Raw genomic sequence first — 18,002 nt, forward strand, 5'->3', positions numbered from 1 at the left:
CTCAGGAAGACCCTCACTCTGCAGACCAGCCCCAACCCAGGGTTCCATGTGAGACAGGGCAGAGCTGCGGACTCACAGCAGAGGGAGCTTGCTCCCCTTAGGGTAAACTGGGGCCCCCCAAACTGGCAGGATAGAGACAATGGGGGTCCTGAGCAAGAGGAACCACCATGATGTGTGTCTTGGGCCCAGTCACCTTGGCACCCAGTGTCCCCTCAACATGGAGAGTGCAGGAGGACTGGTCCGAGGAAGCTGCTCTCCCTGTCCGGTGCAGCCTCCCCCCTGGTGGCTACTGTGGAGTGGCCTTGAGGAGTATAAATAGCCTGGGCATTCAGCAACACCTCGAAGCTGGGGCCTGAAAAGTGTGGCGCTGAGGCCTTGTTGCTGGCTCATCTCTCTCAAGCCTGCAAGGACAAGCTGGCAGGGAGGGGAGCTAGTGTCCATGCCCTGACAGCGTGCAGATGGTAGAGGAGGCTGCTGGTGGAGCGGAGCCTGGAGCGGGGCGAGAGCCCGGGAAGGGCCAGGTGACGGAGGCTGGAGAACCCATGCTGGCTGCTGCAATCCTGGGTGCTCCACCACCCACCTGGTCCCATCGAGTCCCCGGGGCCCCGTAACCTGGATCTGAGTCTTGCCTACCTTCCTGTTCTCTGGAGATTTCTCGCTACCCAATTCCCTTCCAGCCTCAGGGTCTCTCTTCTAACTCTGCTTCTGACACAGATTCGACCTGACAGGGTCTAAGCAAAAATGTCACCTCCTGGGGACTTCCCTCACCTCTGTACTCACCTTTCCAATGCTGTCCTCCACTCCCCACAGCCGCCTTTTTCTTTTACCACATTTACCACAATGTGTGCTTAAACAGTTATTTGTTCATTTACTGGTTGATGGGCCAGTGTCTGGTGACAGTTGAGTCCCCTGCGCCCAGCAGGCCAGGCACACAGCAAGAGCTCCGTGCGTACTCACTGCATCAAGATCACCCTCGCTGGCACCCTCTGCGGAATGAGGGGCCAATGTGCCTTCTTCCCCTGCTGCAGCCTGAAGACTAAGGGTCAGGGACGGCACAGAGCAACTCGGGCCGCCCCTTGGCATGGCACAGGCCAGAGGCAGCCTGGGGTTAACTCCCCGGAGGGGTTATGCAAGTCCAGCCCCTCAGGGCCTGCCTAGGGCTGAGGTCACGTGGGCCGTGGTGGCTCTGAGAGAGGTCGAGGCCGGCTGGTGCTCCCGTGCACGGGTGGGGACAGTGACAGTTCTGGGGGCACGTTTGCTTCCCGGGAGGCGGCAAAGCCCACGTTCACATAGGCCGCGGACAGCTGCACGTAGTGGTCCCCATGCAGAGCGGCCGATACCTGCTGCACTTCTTCAGCCAGTATTCGAAAGGTGGGTCGCGCCGCAGGGTCCGCTGCCCAGCAGCGCTGCATCACTGCGTACCTGCGTGGGGGGGCGGTGTCAGGGGCAGGGCACACCCCACCCCAGAGTCTGCACTGCCCACCCTGTTAACCCCTTGGCAGGCCACACAGGGATGAGGACAGGTGGCAGGGCCTAACCCCTGGTGTGGCCTGTTCAGGGACAGCTCTTCTCATTACTGTGACTGCTGCTCCCACCCTGGCAGAGGTCGCAATGCCTCAGAGGTTAAGAGCTTGGGCTCCTGTGCCCTCATGCCCTGGGCTATGTGATTTGGGTCAAATTCCTTCACTTCCCTGTGCCTCTGGACCCTCCTCTGATCCCAGAGCTGTTGGGGCAGAAGGTGACGCTCAGCTCACAAGCTATCATGGTCATCATTACACATCTGGGAAGGAAGCCCAGGTCCGGTGAAATGGGGAATAAAAGCCCAGTGACAAGGACGTCTGAGGCAGTGACAGTGGCATCATCATTCCCAAACAGAGCTTCTCTGGTTTGCCTGGTGGGTCCTAATACTTGCCCCCTCTATCTTGGGAAAGTCGTCCCAACTTTACAGATGAGAAAACTGAGGCCCAGAGAGAAGGGCTTGCCCTGGGGTTGTGGTGTGCTGCCCAGATGCCCCTTTCATTCTCCCACGGCTGCTGACTGCTCAAGGCTGAGGTCCTCTCTAGGAGTTGCCCTAGCAGAGAGAACCGCCTTCCCCAAGCTCACGCCCCTCTTCAGGGACAGCTGTGACCAGTGACTGATCTGGTACCAAGACCTGGCCCCGTGATCTTAATTTTATAAAACTCCAAAGGGCCATCAGCTCCAGCTGTCCCCATGGGATGTGCTGTGGCCTCTGCCACATCTGCATTGATGTCTACTTCTCTGTCTGCCCAATCCTGCTTCCCGAGCCCCCAACCTCCCAATAAACCCCTGCACGTAAACCTGTCTCAGAGCCTTTCAGGGAGCCCGCCCGGAGGCAAATAGGCAGTGCAGTTAACTCCCCTCGTTCAACCAGATGCATCAGTGAAGTGAATGATGGGGATCAGACCCAAGGCAAGCAGGGCTGTGCAGAAGGGTTTCTCATCCCCCCAGAAAGCAACCTGAGTCAGGCCCTGGGGCCCGGTTCTTCCTGTCCTAACCACAAAGACCTGGGCATAGCTGAGGCAACTCACTGCTTAAGAAGATGAACCTCAGCACCAAACCCACCCCACAGGCACTGATGACAACACAGCTGTCACCATGCCTCCGAGCATGGGGAATCTGAAACTAGATCCCGTGAAAAAAACATCTGATCCGGAGATGTGGAGGGGGCTGCTGTGGGAGCTAATGGAACCTTTCCTTAAGATTAAGTGAGTGGAAAAGATGGAAAACATCCCCCCCCTTGGCAGGAGTGGGGGAGAAGAGTGCCGGGAAATCAAATCACTGGCCTCAACCCAGACACGAAAAAGATGGGAATGCTGTTACCATGGTAACAATGGTATCCTCCCAGAATCAGCCCTGAATGGGGGCAGAACCAGTCCACAGATGAGGAAACTAAGGCTTGGAGAGGGTCCCTCTCCAGGTCAACCAGAGCATCAGGGAGCGAGGCAAGAGCTGTTGCTTGCTCCCTCCTCGTCTCTGGGGCCAGCTCCCTTCCCATCATCGCCCCTGCATACTCACAGAGAATTGGGGCAATACTCAGGCTGGGGCAGGCGACGACCCTGGACCAGGAACTGAGTGAGGTCAAAAGGGTTGATGTGGGGGTACGGTGGAGCACCCCGTGTCAGCAGCTCCCATAGCAGCACACCAAATGACCACTGTGGGAGGGGAAAGGTGAGGTGACTCAACTCTCACCCCAAATTTGGGGGCATGTGGGCCTCCCAGGTCTTTTCCTTCCCAGAGCCCTCTCGCTGGAAATGGGGGCTCCACCCCCCAATCAGAGCCCGTTCCTCAATACTTCACAAGCATCTACCTGAACCAGTCCAGGGATGGAACTGGGCAGGGCCTGGAGTGTTGAGGAACCAGTGAGTTCACCGCCTCCTCCTGCCCAAGAGGTGGGCACATGGGCTGTGGGGGCTGCCCAGCTTAGAGACTCCCTGGACTTGGGTCATCATCTGGAGCTGGAGGGGCAAGGCCAAGTGTTCTCCAGGGACACTGAGGCCACGTGGACGCTGGGGCAGGTGGGGCCTCACCACATCAGACTTGCTGGTGAACCTGTAGGTCTGCAGGCTCTCCAGTGCCATCCATTTGACAGGGAGGCGAGCATGGCGGTGCTGTTGAACACTATAGTATTCCTTGTCCAGGACGTCGCGGGCCAGGCCAAAGTCAGCCACCTTGACCGTGAATGACTCATCCAGCCTGGGAGAGGGGAGTCATACTCAGAACTGGCCCCACCAGGCCCTGAACCACCTGTTCCAGGTCTTCACAGGGTTTCAGAGCCACAGAGTCCCATCTAAGCCTGAACTGGGCAGACGGAAAACGGAGGCCCAGAGAGGGGGACACGCCCAGGGCTGCACAGCAAGGACTGGAGTGTGGAACCTTCGCTGAGGTGCCTTTAGGGCAGCTGCAGACCCAGGCACCCTGCCCCCTCACTTCACCCCAACTGCTCTGGCCCCTCACATGCAGTTCCGAGCAGCCAGGTCCCTGTGCACAAACTTCTGCTCTGCCAAGTACTCCATGCCGCGGGCTACCTGCAGGCCGAAGCTGATGAGGTCCTTCACCGTGGGGTTCTAGGGGAACAGGTGGGTCAGCGGGCAAGGGCAGAACGGCGCCATCCCCAGCTGCTGCCCAAGCCTCCCGACCTAGTGCCAGCTGAGGACTGACTCGCTGGGGTGAGCGGATGAACTGGAGCAGGTCTCCGTGGCGCATATAGGGTAGCAGCACGCGGGGCAGCCCTTCGGGGGGCAGCATGATTCCGACGAGGGCCAGCACGTTTGGGTGGTGCAGACCGCGCATGAGCAGCCCCTCGCGCAGGAAGGCCTCCACCTCTTGCACCTCTGTGATGCCTGCGGATAGTGTGAGTGAGTCAGGACCGGGGAAGGGAGGCCCTTTACAAGGGCTAAATGGGGAGATGGAGGAGAGTCTCCTGCTCAGCTTCACTCAGCAAGATGGTGACAGCAGGGATGAGGACCCGCCCAGCCTCTGCCCCACTTACGATTCAATGACTTGATGGCACAGTGGATTCGATTCTGGTCCTTATCTATGTATTCTCCATGGTAGACAACCCCAAAGTGGCCTGGAAAAGGGAGGTGGTGAGAGGGGCCCCCTGCCAGTGCTCGCACCACATCCTCTCTTTGGTAACCAGACCCAGAGCACAGATGGCCATGCGACACTGCAAACAAGCAGCCGCCGCATGACGGCGGAGCCTGCAGCCCTCCCAGGCCCCCGTGATCTGCACCAGAACCCACTTCACTGATGAGCAGCTGCAGGCTCAGAGAGGTTACTTGGTATGCCCAAGGTCACACAGGTGGGTAAGAAGGCCAGAGTAGGACTGTTGGTGATAGTCCTGCCCAAATAGCCCTTGAGTTCATGTCATGTCAGGACTCCCTCTCTGCCCCAGCCCCACCTGGCCTGGTCCCTATACCTTTGCCAATGACTCGGTCGCTGTGGGTGACCACTCGTTCATGGGGAATCAGCACATCGTTGACCTCGGCCAGGAGCGCAGAGTCCAAGTCCCCAAGCTGGATGGACCGTGTCCGAAGCAGTGGCACACAGGCCCCATCCCTGCTGTCTGAGAGGGACGCTCTGTAGTCCTGAGTGGAGTCCAGACTGCTCATGGCAGGAGATGCTGTGGAGGAAAGGGAGTAAGGGGCTGGGGCAGGGGTCCCGGCTGGGCCTGACCTTCGAGCGCCTTGGCTCTCACCAGGGCGGGTTCTGGAGGCAGGGCCTGACTGGAGCAGAGGCAGAGGCATGGCTCCGGTGGTTTGGTCCAGCGATGCCAGGTCACCCAGGTCCGGAGACAAGCCTGTGGGAAGAGGGCCCTGCTAGACAGCCTCTCCAAGCTCCTAGAGGCTGCGCCTTACCCAGGAGGTGCAAGCAGACCTGGGCAGGGACTTGGCGATGCCGCTGTTTGGGAGCAGAGGCTGTCAGGATGGGAGTGGAGAGCTCACCTCGCTGCTTTCTCCACCGGTAGTTGAAGCCCAGTACAATGGCCAATACAGTCACAAGCAGGACCAGAGCCAGCAGGACACCAACAAGCGTTTTCTGTGAGACACCCTCTGAGCCTGGTCGCACCACTCTGCCCAGGATGCGACAGTCACCATCCACGCAGACCTGCAGGGAGGTGGCAGCTCAGGCTCAGCCTGCAGACCCCCACCCATGTCTCTTATGAAGGGCCGGCCGAGCTGCCTACCTGCAGTGGGGTGCCGTCCTTGCCCAGTTGCAGGAAGGGGGGCAGGGGACAAATGACCACATCCCCCCGGAACTCATGCTGGCAGCTTTGACCACCCACGGTCACGTTCACATCCACACAGTCAGCCACGGCTCCTAGCCCAATGTACTACAGAGACAGTCAAGAGGACTGGCCAGTGCCCCCATCTCTTCTGGGCAGACTTCAGCCCTAACCCTCCACCATCCCACCCTCCATCCCCCACATTTACCTCGAACTTAATGGCACGCTCCTCAGGCTTCAGTGGGGCCAGGTCAGTGCTGGGTGGATGGGGTGGGGGCAGGAAGCGAAAGCCAGGCAGGGTGAAGCCAACAGCTCCATCTCCCCGGGCACTCAGGCTCCCTGCCACCCACCCCTGGGGGCCTCGGACCATGTATTCAGGCAGGCGGCACCAATGCTTCTCCGGGAGTTGCCCCTTACACTGCTGGGCCCACGCGAGAGTGGTTAGCCAGATGTCCCACCTATGGCCCCCCCCAGTCTCCTCTGCCCAGCATGGGGTGGGGCTGGAATTCCAGGGACTGGGCTGGCCTTCCTCCCTCCTGGCCAGTGCCCCCTTGGCAGCTGCCAGCACCCACTCACCCTGTTTTCCACTGACATAAGCCCATCATGGAAAGACAGCATGAGGTGCCACACTGAGGTCAGATGCTGGCCACGGATGGTGACGTGGGAGCCACTATGGAGGAGAGCAGGGTGGTGGGCTTGGGGTACTCTCTGAGAGTGTCTTCCTCATTCCTAGGAGACCAGAGTGAGAAAGGAGGTAGTGCTTACGTGTAGCCACAGTTGGGGCTGATGCCTAGCACGACGGGGTCTTCCCGGTAGTCAAAGGTCCAGGAGCCAGGCACCTCGGCGCCCCCCACCTGCAGGCGAAGGGGAACACTGGCCGAAGCAGCACTGGGCGGCGTGGTACATAAAAGCTGCCCTTCGTTGACCCTGCAGAACAGAGGAACTGGGCTCAGGGTCACCATCCAGGTGATGCCTAGGCCCACTTCTCCAGGGGTCTGCCTCCCAGTTCCTCTATTAGCCATCTCCCCACCTGCCCATACTCCATGGGTCTGTCCAAGGACAGGGCAGTCCCAGCAAGAACTCCAAGACAGGGAGGGGGCATGTTCCTCACAGCCTTGGCTGGAGGCAATGGACTTTGTGACAGTCTCTCTTGCCATCTCCAAACCACCTCTGGACTAGATGGGGCAAGAGACCCTTCTTCCTGGACTTGACTATGTGACTGTGCTGTCCTCCCTCTGCCCTGACAGGGATCCAAGCCCCACCCAGGGGAGCCCATGGCTTCCCATCCCCTTGCCTGCCAATACGTACCGTTCCAGCAAGCACTCAGTCCCATTGACCAGCACAGCCCGACTGGTGCCTACGGACAGGCCCTGGCCTTTAAGGGTGAGGCGGGTGCCCCCTGCCCGTGGGCCAAAGAGGGGTTCTACTTCTTTCAGCACTGGCTCCTAAGAGGGTATGGAGGTGGCTTTGCTTGGTATAGGAGACCCTCCTCTCCAAGCCCACCCCTGCCCATATTGCCCAGCTGGCCAAGGGCACAGACAAGACATGGTGGCCTCACCACAAAAGAGAAGCCCTGCAGCATGGAAGTGCCGTCTACCCGGAAGGGCTTGCCCGCTGGCGTGTTGGTCACGATGAGGCTGATGTTGGCAGGCCCCACTGCCTGTGTGCCCAAGGGCTCCAGCTCACACTCAAGCTCCTCTACAAAGTCCTTCCAGGACACTGTTCTAGAGCACCAGGAACTCAAGGTCAGCCAGGGGTCACACAGGCCTGGTGCATGCCCACCATGTATCATAGGCTCCTCTGAGCGGGAGGTGGCCTTCCTCCATCCATGCCTCCCTCCAGGGCAGGCAGCATGTAGCAGGGCAGGGACTAACCTTGCCTGCTCCATGACTCAAGAGACAAGAAGGGCATATGTAGGCTCAAGAAGGAAGGAGATGTCTCCACAGACACAAGCATCCACAGCCACTGCAGCCTGCCTCATCCCGCCTTGCCCCCAGTAAGCAAAGATAGGGTCTCAAGGGGAGGGACTGCCTGGTTGCCCCATCAGGGATGGGAAGGGCAGGGAACAGTTCTACCTGAGTTTTGAGCTGTCCTTGGGCAGCAGTCGGCAGGGACTTTGGCCCACGGTGACCTTATGGGTGCCCAGAGGCACCAGACTGGCAAGGCGCGGGTAGAAGTTGGAGCCACACAGAGTCAGCCTCGTGCTGCCCCTGATGGGTCCACTGTGAGGATAGAACTGGAGGGGGAGGAGACAGCTTTTGTGGGCCAGGCATCTCAGCTCTGCCTGCTTCCCCCAAACTTTCCTGCCACACCCCTTGCCTATCCCACACTCCATTCATTCTAAGTCACTTGCTAGTCCTCAGTCAAACACTTTTCTGCCTCCAAATCTTTGCATGTATCTTTGCATGTTCTCTGTCAAGAACGCCTTCCTTGTAGACATCGCCGGCCCGAGGAAGATCATGTCAAGACCTGCCACTCCCCACCGCAGGCCCCGCTTGTCTCACCTTTCCCTGGGCCCAGCCAGGCAGCCATACCTCAGTAAGCTCAGGTGCACAGTGGTCCTGCTGCCAGGAGCCAGGACACTCCTTCTGCCGGCCACACGCGCTCCCACACCAGCCACAGCCCATGAAACGCTGTGCACGCAGACAACTCCTACAGGTGAGGAAGTGGCGGCAGCCGGGGCCCTGGACAGGTACCTGGAAGACCTTGGAGAGGCAGAAAGGTGGCTCAGGGTGACTGGAGGGAGTTGGGGGGCCTATGCCCCATAGACCCCCTCCCCCTAGTCCCATTGTAGATCCGGGTGGTGAGACATGTGAGCTAATACCTCCCTGGATGGGATGAGGAGCCTGTGCTCCCACAGTCCTGGCCCCAGGCCCTGCCCCTGCCCACCTTACCTGGTCCCCAGACACAAAGAGCAGGTGGTTCCCAAGGCGACTGACATCTCGCTGCACAGGCTGCTTACTGCTGCTCAGTGAGAAGTTGGACACATACAGCAAGTAGTTGAGAGACCTGGCCAGCTCCACCTGGGACAGGTCAGCTGTGAGCAAAATGAGGACGGGGATAGGGACCCAGGGTCAAGGGGCTGTGAAGGTGAGAGACCTACCTGCAGGATGCGCCCATCCTTTGTGCCCATGTGGGCCACTGTGACATTATCAAGGCACGTCACGTGCAGCGCAGTGACCTGCACTGGTCCTAACAGCCCGTTGAATAGGTCCACACGGGAGCTGCTGCTGCTGACCAGCAGAGGGAAGTGGTAGCAGCTGGTGTTGGAGCTGGAGGCCACCAGGCCAGGCTGGGGAAAATCAAAGGAGGAGTCAGAACTCATCCCATACAATGCCTCCGTCAGTGACCACAGCAGCCCAGACTCGCAGCCCTCACCTGGCCTGCCTAGGGAAGACCCAGGCCTGCCAGTTACTGCACCACTCCCCCCACCCAATGGGGCTCTCAGAAGTAACAAGGCCAGAGAAGGCCCAGGCTGGAAGGCCAGCTCCCCTATGCCTTGCCCTACCCTGTCATGTCCATTCTGATAACGAGTTACTGAGTCTTACAGACCCAACCCCGCTCTGTCCTCACATCCACTCACCACTCCCATTTTACATGTAAGGGGGCTCAGACAGGTTTGGTCACTTGTCAAAGGCCTTAAAGCCCCTCAGGAGAGGAGCCAAGCTGGAAGTCTGAGCTCTTGACTAGAGTCCTCTCCTGCCCCCTTCTGGCTCTTCCCTGCACTTCAGCAAACCCTGTCCCCTCTTAGAGCTTCAGTTTCTCCACCAGCATAAGGAGGCTGACCTCTGAGATTAATTTCTCAGCGCAGGGTTGGTAACATGGTCCTTCTCCCTGAGACTCCAAAGGTCTTCCAGCACTTTCAGCTGCTGCTGTACCTCCCTCATGGTACAAAAGAGATAAACCAAGGCCTGGAGGCCTGGGTGCCAAGCTAGACCCCAGGGACTGGAAGATGCTTAAGCTCTCTCCTGCTCTTAATGGAGGGTGTTCGGGGGCTGCACTTAGTGCTCCAGCACAGGGCTACGGAAGCTTCTTGGAAACAGAAAGCCAGGGTGTGAATGCAAGGTATTGGAGCTGAGTGCAAAAGTGCGGGCAGGAGTCCCACTCCTGGCACTCCAGCTCAGGGTTCCAGCGCCAGGAAGAGAATCCCCATCACTTCTGGCTGTAAAACCAGCAGGAACCGAGGCTCAGGGAGGCTGAGGCTGCTGGAGCCCTAGGCAGTTCTTCTTTTTTAAAAAATATTTTTTCTTTATTGATTTTAGAGAGAGAGGAAGGGAGAGGGAGAGGGAGACAGAAACATCGGTGAGAGAGAACACTGACTGGCTGGCTCCTGCATGCCCCGAACCAGGGATTTGGCCCACAACCTGGGCATGTGTCCTGACCGGGAATCGAACTGGTGACCTCCTAGTGCACATGTCAACGCTCAACCACTGAGCCACACCAGCCTGGCCAGGCAGTTCCTCTTAAAGGGCCCATGCATGGACTTGCTCAGACTTTCACCCTCCAGGCTCCAGTGTCAGGGAGGCAGCTTGAAAGGCACCAGAGACATATAGGAAAGAACTGAGCTGTTTGGCACTGGGGCAAGAGCTGTAGGGCAGCTTTCTCCCAGACAGATGTGCTGGCAGAGGTTCCTTTGGTGAGCCCTCCCCCCATGGGACAGGCTGACAGCAGCCATGTCTGGGGACTTCAGCAACCTGGCTCACACTGTTTGCCCCACCCTGGTGATTCCCTGAGGCCTATTTTATTTCTTTAATAAATAAAATATTACAAAAAAAATAAGTGCGGGCAGGGCTTGGTAATCCTAGTTGCTTGGGATGCTCCCTGCCTAGCTCTGAGGCCCAGCCTCTGAGGCACCCATCAGACGAAGTATGCGTAACCCAGTCATCAGACCTCAGCACTGATCAGGAGCCCTGGGGGCAAGAGCAGGTGGGAGCTGGGCCCAGAAACTCCACACACTCTGGGCCTGGTGGGTGGAGACTGGGACTCTGTCCTCTCTTGAAGAAGGAAATTTGAGGCCTGTTCCTAGCAGGAAGTCAGCCAGGTGTTCTCAGCATGACTCAGGGACAGATGGAGTGGAGAGGTGGAAAAGATGCCCTACTCCAGTCAGGGCCACACCCCTGCCTGCTTGCCCTGGGTTCCAGAGCCTTGGCTCTGGCTTCCCAGGCTTGTCTAGTGGCCCATGGCTCCTGGAAAACGCTTGAGTGTCCAATGCTATACAGAGGAGGGTGACTGCCCCAGACTCAGACCCTACCCGAACCCATGGAGGGCAGGTAGCAGCTCTAAGCCTCCCAGGCTTCCTGAGATCAGCCACAATGAGCACACAGTGGGTGGGTGTTGCCCTGGAGGGTGCATGCCCAATCACTGGGCAAACATGGTACAAGCTGGTTCACACACCTCCCAGGCACTGGACTGGCCTATGGGCAGGGCTTGAGATTAGTCTTCCTAGAGCCTGGCACTGCCAAGTCTTGCTGGGTGTTTTCTGACCCACTGAACACTAGCCAAGTTGGACAGATGATCTGACTCCTTAGAGCAGCGGTTCTCAACCTGTGGGTCATGACCTCTTCAAGGGTCGAATGACCCTTTCACAGGGATTGCCTAAGACATAACAGTAGCAAAATTACAGTTATGAAGTAGCAACGAAACTAATTTTATGGTTGGGGGTCACCACAACATGACGAACTGTATTAAACGGTTGTGGCATTAGGAAGGTTGAGAACTGCATCCTTAGAGGGAAGGAAAGAGGACAGGCAGGGCTGCCAAGCCCAGACAAGAGACCCCAGCCCTAGGGCCTTCTCAACCTAGATGAACTCAGTGGGAGGAAGGCTGAAGGCTTCCCCATCCTCATGTGTATAACTTCTCCTAACTCTGGGCCATCAACAGAAGCTAGAAATGAGTCAGTGGTGAATGTCACAGCAGGGCAGGGCCACAGGGCGGCCAAAGACTCTGAGAGCAGTGACTGTGGGTCAGCTTGCTGAAAGACCACTCATTCAATATCATTCACCCCATTTCCTTGGCTTAATTTCTTATAATCTAGGGTAGGACTGTTTCAATGGCTTCAAGGAGTCAGTTTGGGTTTTGTGCTCAGCATTTTAAAGAATGTCCTGTTTGTCCCTGCTCCAGCTCCCTGACACCATGGCTCTGGAGAACCTGGGTAGGGTCTGCTGGAAGGAGCCCACAGTTCAGCATGCACTGGGAGACCCCCTGCCTGGGGTGAGAAGGGGAACTCGGGTAGGGGCCCAACTATAGTGGAAAAATGTCTGAGACTCCTGTGTGGTGAATCAGTTCCAACCAGCCCCTCCTAAGCCTTTACTCATTATCAGATGTTTATAGTTGCTTGCATAAGACTGGGGTGAACGTCCTGGAATCTACTAGAGCCAGGCCGCCACCTTCCCACCATGTCCTGGGGCCTCCCACAATCACCCTATGGAGAACAATCAATCTAGAATGAGTGTGTCCGTGAAGCCCAAGCCATGCAGACTCCCTGACAAGCCCCCCAACTTCCCAGGCCCAGGAAGCTCCCTGGAACAGGAGGGGGGGCATTCTCCACAAATCCTGCCCCACCCTCTTTGGAAAGCAGAACTAAACAAGTGCTCCCATAGGGAAAGTGAAACTGTTGGTGAGCAGTTGTGCGTTTGTGAATCTGTGAACATCTGGGGGCCTGTTTTTCTGTGTCTGTCCTTGAGGGTATGTGTGATGGGCAGATAGAAGGGGACACCCGTAATTCTACCCAGAGTTTGGCAATGTGTCTGACAGTTATGATGCAACCCAGTTCTCGCATAACCAGGGAAACTGCCTAAAAAAATCAGAGGCCATGATAGGAGAGGGTGAGAGCGCAAAATGGGGTAGCAACGGCGGCTGGCCAGGCTGGGAGAGGAGCCTCCAGTGTGGCCTTTGTTTAGCTGATTCCCTGCCACCACCCCCAGCACTGAGGAATTGGGTGGAAGAGAAGCAGGCTGGAATCACCCACGTGCACACTGCTCACAGATGAGGGCCCTTTCTTTCTGCTCACCGGGTTGGGGCACAAGCTGGGAGACTGGAAGAAGTCGAGGCCTCGCCTGATGCCCGGGTGGACTGACGGCTCACAGCAGCGCTCCACACCCTGTTCGATGAGCTTGTCCATCAAGTCGATGGGGAAGGCACAGACCACAGAGTTGGGACCCACACGGGAGCTGCTTTCTCCACTGGCCACGAAGACCCCAAAGAGCACTTCCTGGCCCTCGGCGATGCTCAGCTCAGCGGCCAGCCGGCCGCCCACGGGAGCGGTGTGGGCTGCCTGGAGCCTCGGGTAGAGCCGCCCGCCTTCCAAAGCCCCGCGTCGCCGGCGCTTGGGCTCAAAGCGGCAGTTGAGGACCAGCTCGCGGTAGCTGCCCACGTCGGGGTCGGCCGCGCTCAGCCTGGCCAGGCGCGAGTGTACGGCGCCAGGAGCGGCGGTCACGCTGGCCGGCTGCACGGTCAGGAAATAGACGAAGGCTCCCACGCGGAAGCTGTGCACGTATTCGATGCGGTAGGAAGCAAGGTGCTTGGGCAGCACGGACAATGCCCCGAAGTTCGGGGCGAACCCCGAGAGGTCGGCCCTGAGGCGCCGGATAGACACCGAGCGCGGGCTGAAGCTCGCAGCCACCCCCGCGTCCAGGGAAGATGCCGCATAGAAGTACGCGGCGTGGCCCTGCTCGACCACGGTCACGAGGGTGCCCAGAGGGCTGGCCACACAGTCGGGGCAGTCTTCAGGCCGGTTGCGGGGGGCGGAGAACAGGCAGGCTGGCGGCGCCAGGTGCGGGGCGGTCTCGCCGGGCTCCAACTCCAGCAGGAAGCAGCGGCCATGCAGGCTTGAGCCACAGATGATCAGCGCCGGCAGGGCCGGGTCCAGCACCAGCACCTTTGCGTCTGTGTCCCCCGGCGGGCCGTGGGGGCCCGGGCCACAGGCCGCACAGGTCTGGCAGCCGGGGTCCCCAGCAGGGCCGGTGGCCAGGCTCTCGAGGGACTGCAGGTCCGGCCCGAGCATGTGCAGACGATTGCGCGTGGCCACGAACACGGCGCTTCCATCCCCGCTGCCCTCGTAGGTGGCCAGGGCCTGTACTGGTCCGCCAGCCGAGAACCTGGGCACCGCGTACTCCACGTCGAAATCGCGGGAGGCGGCGTAGGAGATCCGTGGGCACTGCCAGGAGCCGCCAGCTGCGGGCACCGCCGGCGGCGGCAGCAGCAGCAGCAGCAGCAGCAGCAGCAACAGCGAGGGCTGTGAGGGCGGCGGGAGCTCCATCGAGGCGGCGCTGGGGTCCAGCGGGGATTCCCGCAGGTCAAGGGTCTGGCTGGGAGCAGACTCGAGGGCTGGAACCAGCGTCCAGAGCCGGTCCTGGGAGCCCACGGGCAGCGGATCCCCGCCCGGGGCTCCTGTGATGCTTCCCCCTCTTCCCCTGCCCTCGGATTTGGGCACCTGGCGCAGGCGGACACATTCACCCGCCGGGAATAGGGAGACCGACTCACCTGGCGTCCCAGGAGCGGCTCCCTGCCGGAACTCAGACAAGCCTGCCGTAGGGTGGAGGGCGGGGCTGTGGGCGGGGTATGTTGTAAACTGGGTGCGGCCCGGGCCAACCACTCTTCCCGCCCAACCGACTCTCCCGCCCTGGGACGTCCTACTCCGTCTCCTTCCCCTTGGCGCCTCTCTCTCACCTGGGGGTGGGTGCCCAGGGAGTGGCCTGGAGACAGATAAGTAGGCCTGAACCGTCCCGTCCAGGCCCCCACGACGCACTGGGCCCCAGTGAGGAGGGGGCAGAGCCGCCCCAGTGCCAGTGAGGGTTCGAGGATCACCTGACTCATTTCTTCTCCTGATGTCATTTTACAGCTGGTTCCTGGGCAGGGCCAGGGGAACCCACTGTGTGGGAAAGAGACCAGGGATGTGTGAGGTATCAGAGGAGAGAGGTGAGGGAACCCCAGGAGTGACCCCATCCTCAGGGGACAGGGGCCATCCTTCTGTGGGTTTGCCCTGGACTGTCAGTGATAGGATGGTGTTAGAGGACGGTGTGTTGCACCTTGCCCACCTTTGAATGACAAAGATTATAAGATGGGGTCGGCCTGGCTGGCTGGACAGTTGGGTCAGAGGAGAGGCAACTTATGTGGAGGCCCAACCCTAGTTCTGGTCCTCCCATCACTGCCTCAGTTTGTGGAAGCTGTAGGATGGGGACAAGAAAACACAATCCTGGCCTTCCGTTCTGGCTCTGCTCCAGTGCCCCCTGATATGGGGGAAGCATAGGCACCTCTAACCTGCTCTGTAAGCCTTGCTGGGCCTCAGGTCTCTTCCTTTCTAAAGTGAGGATGTGGTTGTGACTAGGCCCAGACTCTCTCCAGGCTGAGATGTGTGTGGGATTGGGGGAGGTGAGGCAACTTAGGTTTGCTCTTGCCATCTCACACCTGGACCTCAGCAGCTTTACCCAGGTAACGGGCATGACAAGCTCAAGGCAAGCCAGCATGGTGGGCCCTACAAACTCAGAGACCAAAACTAACCCCAGAGGATGGTCTGAACATAAAAATTCTTAACTAGAAGCGGTCATGATGGGTAATCACAATCTAGGCCTGTACCTTCCTTGACAAAGGTCAATCTTTACCTTAAATGATCCTGTCTTTGTGCATCTAAGACCCCTCAGGGCACAGAGAGCATAGAACCCTTCATTGTTACCGAAATATCATCTCTATGTACTGTACATGCTCATTACTAAATGTCCATGTAAAAGAAATCTGGTCCTCCCTGGGTGGCCAGTTGGTTGGAGCATTGTTGCATGCACTAGGAAATTTTGGGTTCAATTCCTGGTCAGGGCACATTCCTAGGTTGTGGATTTGATTCCCAGTCAGGGTGCCTGTGGGAGGCAACTGATCAATGTTCCTCTCTCTCTCCCCTCCCTTCTCTCTATAAAAATTGGTAAAAACAGATACTTGGGTGAGGATTCTAAAAAGAAAAAAAAAGGTTTGTGTCTCTCCATTTTACTTTTTAACCAATCTCAGAGATTCCCCCCACCTTTCTTCCACCCCCTTAATCTACCACCAATGAATTTCATGTAAACCTCCCTACACTTCTTATTTGATTCTTGTAGATGAAAAAGGGGCCGCATACTAAACCTGACAAACTCAGGGGAGGTCTGCATGGCAGCCTTACAAACTCGAAGAACAAAAGTAACACAAAGGATGGTCTGAAATGAAAATTTCTTTTTTTTTTTTTTTTATCCTCACCCGAGGATATTTTTCCATTTTTTGTACAGATAGAGTAGGAGGGAGAGAGAGGAAGGGAGAGAGAGAGAGAAACATCGACGTGAAGGGACACATCGAGTGGCTGCCACCCGCATGACCAACCAGGGCCGGGGACAAACTGCAACCGAAGTACGTGCCCTTAGCGGGAACCGAACCCGGGTCTCTCCAGACCGCAGGCCGACGCTCTAACCGCTGAGCCAAACTGGCCAGGGCTGAAATGAAAATTTCTTAACTAAACTGTGAGTCATGGCAGTTTAGTCCTGTCCTAGACCAATATCTTCTTTGACAAAGGTCAATCTTTACCTTAACTGAGCCTGTCTATTGTCTTTTGGCATCTAAGATAACATACCTTTGGAATGTCTGAGTAATTCGTTTTTTTCCAGACCCCTCAGGGCACAATCTCCCACCAGAGTGCAAGACCACAGAACCCCTCATTGTTACCTTGTCCTTCCCATATCATCTCTATGTGTTATACATGTTAATTGTTAACTATCCTGTACCCACCAATGTAAAAGAAGTATTTGTCTCTTCATTTTTCTCTCTATCCAATTCCAGCTTTGCTTTCTCCTACCTCCCTAATCTATCACCAGTGAATTTCATGTAACCCTCCTTATGCCTCCTCCTCTTATTATAATGTATAAAATAAAGTGCAAAACTGCCATTCTCTGGAGCATTTTCTCAGTCTGTGGAGATTTGCTTCCCAGAAATTGTCATCAGGTTGGCTCAAATAAACCCATACAAATTCTTACAGGTTTGAACATTTCTTACATTGACACTGGTCCCCCCTAATACTAAAGAGTGGCCCTGGGGGACATCCTCAACCTGGCAGCCTCCCCAGCCAAGTGGGCCTGGACTCTGGAGGGAGGGGAAGTTTCACAGGGTGGCCTTGCTGTGAGGACCTGCGAATCGTGGGTTCCAGGGCTTTGAAGAGTAAGGGGAGTGGGAGAGGAGCCCTCAGCCCGACAGAAGTCAACCTGGCCCTAGGAGCTATAATCTCTACTCCCAATCCAGCCCATAATCCTTCCTTCTTCCAGGAGCACCCTTTCCCCTTCCTCCTCTTGCAGCTTAGGTGGCACCTCCTTCAAGAAGCCTTCCTGGTCCAGGCAGTACCATTTTTGGGGCCTCACAGATGCTGTGCTACATCCACCCCAGCATAGTTCATTCTGGGTACCTGACCTTCCCCCACCTCCCCTCCTTTCCTAGTGCTGGACTCCTCTCTGCCTCTAGGCTGAGCACCTGGTGACAGAGAGAGGAGAGAGCACCTTTGTGGCCACACCGAGTGCAGAGTGCCATATGATCCAGTGCCTGAGGTAACAACATACAAGGCACTCGCTCCGTTCTCTAACAGAATTAGGCCGGAAATGAATAAACAAGCACAGAAAATCATGGCATGGTCCCTGCGTTCCACAGTCAGCATGTCTAAAGATCGTCGTGCAAGGCAAACCTGAAATGAAACATTCTCTGCCTGGAACAGAGACATGGGTTCTTGCGATCTGTATCCTGCCTCTGGACACTCAGAGAGACATCAGGGACCCTCCTTAATCACCCAGTCCACCCCTGGGTGGGGTGCAGCAGTTAACACTTGCTTCTCTGCTGCCACCGTGTGGCCAAGATGTCGGCTGCATCCAGGCCAGCGTCAGTTTGCAGGCATCCTGGGGTCATAGGCAGCAAACATCCACAGGAGCACCCATTTCCCCTCCCATCTGCTTCCCCCGCAGAAGCAGGGGCAGGCAAGCCCTGGGAGAGAAGTCAGCTAATGGGGCCTTGCAGTGCTCCGTACAAGTCTCCCCCAAGATAAACTCACAAAGCCTGGCTTACATTTGGCTTATAACCTGTCCAACTGCTTTGGCATCTGTCACCTTGAAGGAGTGCTAGTCATTTTGCCTATTTTGGGCTCTCACTCCCCTCTGAACAATACTCCAGAGAATGTCCTGACCGGTTTGGCTCAGCGGTTAGAGCATTGGCCTGCGGTCCAGAGAGACCCGGGTTCGGTTCCCGCTAAGGGCGTGTACCTCGATTG

The 18,002-nt window shown here is 57.4% G+C and overlaps 1 protein-coding gene across 3 annotated transcripts; it reads right to left on the minus strand.

Moving 5' to 3' along the window:
* Nucleotides 1-877: 877 nt before the first annotated feature.
* MST1R (macrophage stimulating 1 receptor) lies at nt 878-14,263 on the minus strand. Of its 3 annotated transcripts, XM_036266842.1 has the most exons (20): nt 12,756-14,263; nt 8,850-9,038; nt 8,641-8,769; nt 8,281-8,451; nt 7,822-7,982; nt 7,305-7,470; nt 7,055-7,191; nt 6,512-6,673; nt 6,323-6,416; nt 5,955-6,164; nt 5,708-5,854; nt 5,466-5,628; nt 5,219-5,320; nt 4,940-5,143; nt 4,511-4,591; nt 4,180-4,361; nt 3,976-4,085; nt 3,549-3,714; nt 3,037-3,173; nt 878-1,422 (listed from the first exon to the last, which is right to left on the minus strand). In XM_036266842.1, exons 1-20 carry the CDS (start codon nt 14,001-14,003, stop codon nt 1,167-1,169), a joined length of 4,215 nt encoding a protein of 1,404 aa, XP_036122735.1. In that variant the 5' UTR covers nt 14,004-14,263; the 3' UTR covers nt 878-1,166. The 3 variants fall into 3 exon arrangements, with proteins under 3 accessions (XP_036122735.1, XP_036122736.1, XP_036122737.1); XM_036266843.1 differs by lacking the exon at nt 5,708-5,854; XM_036266844.1 differs by lacking the exons at nt 8,641-8,769; nt 8,850-9,038.
* Nucleotides 14,264-18,002: the final 3,739 nt, after the last annotated feature.

Source organism: Molossus molossus, unplaced genomic scaffold (genome assembly GCF_014108415.1).
Source record: "Molossus molossus isolate mMolMol1 unplaced genomic scaffold, mMolMol1.p scaffold_m16_p_18, whole genome shotgun sequence".
NCBI lineage: Eukaryota > Metazoa > Chordata > Mammalia > Chiroptera > Molossidae > Molossus > Molossus molossus.

Excerpts from the sequence above, each read along its gene's own strand:
- MST1R (XM_036266842.1), bottom strand. The coding sequence starts at position 14,003 with ATGGAGCTCCCGCCGCCCTCACAGCCCTCGCTGTTGCTGCTGCTGCTG. Across the intron at positions 6,165-6,322 it reads TTATGTCAGTGGAAAACAGG|TGTAAGGGGCAACTCCCGGA; the intron begins GTGAGTGGGTGC and ends TGGGCCCAGCAG. Across the intron at positions 5,321-5,465 it reads CCGGTGGAGAAAGCAGCGAG|GCTTGTCTCCGGACCTGGGT; the intron begins GTGAGCTCTCCA and ends CTCTTCCCACAG.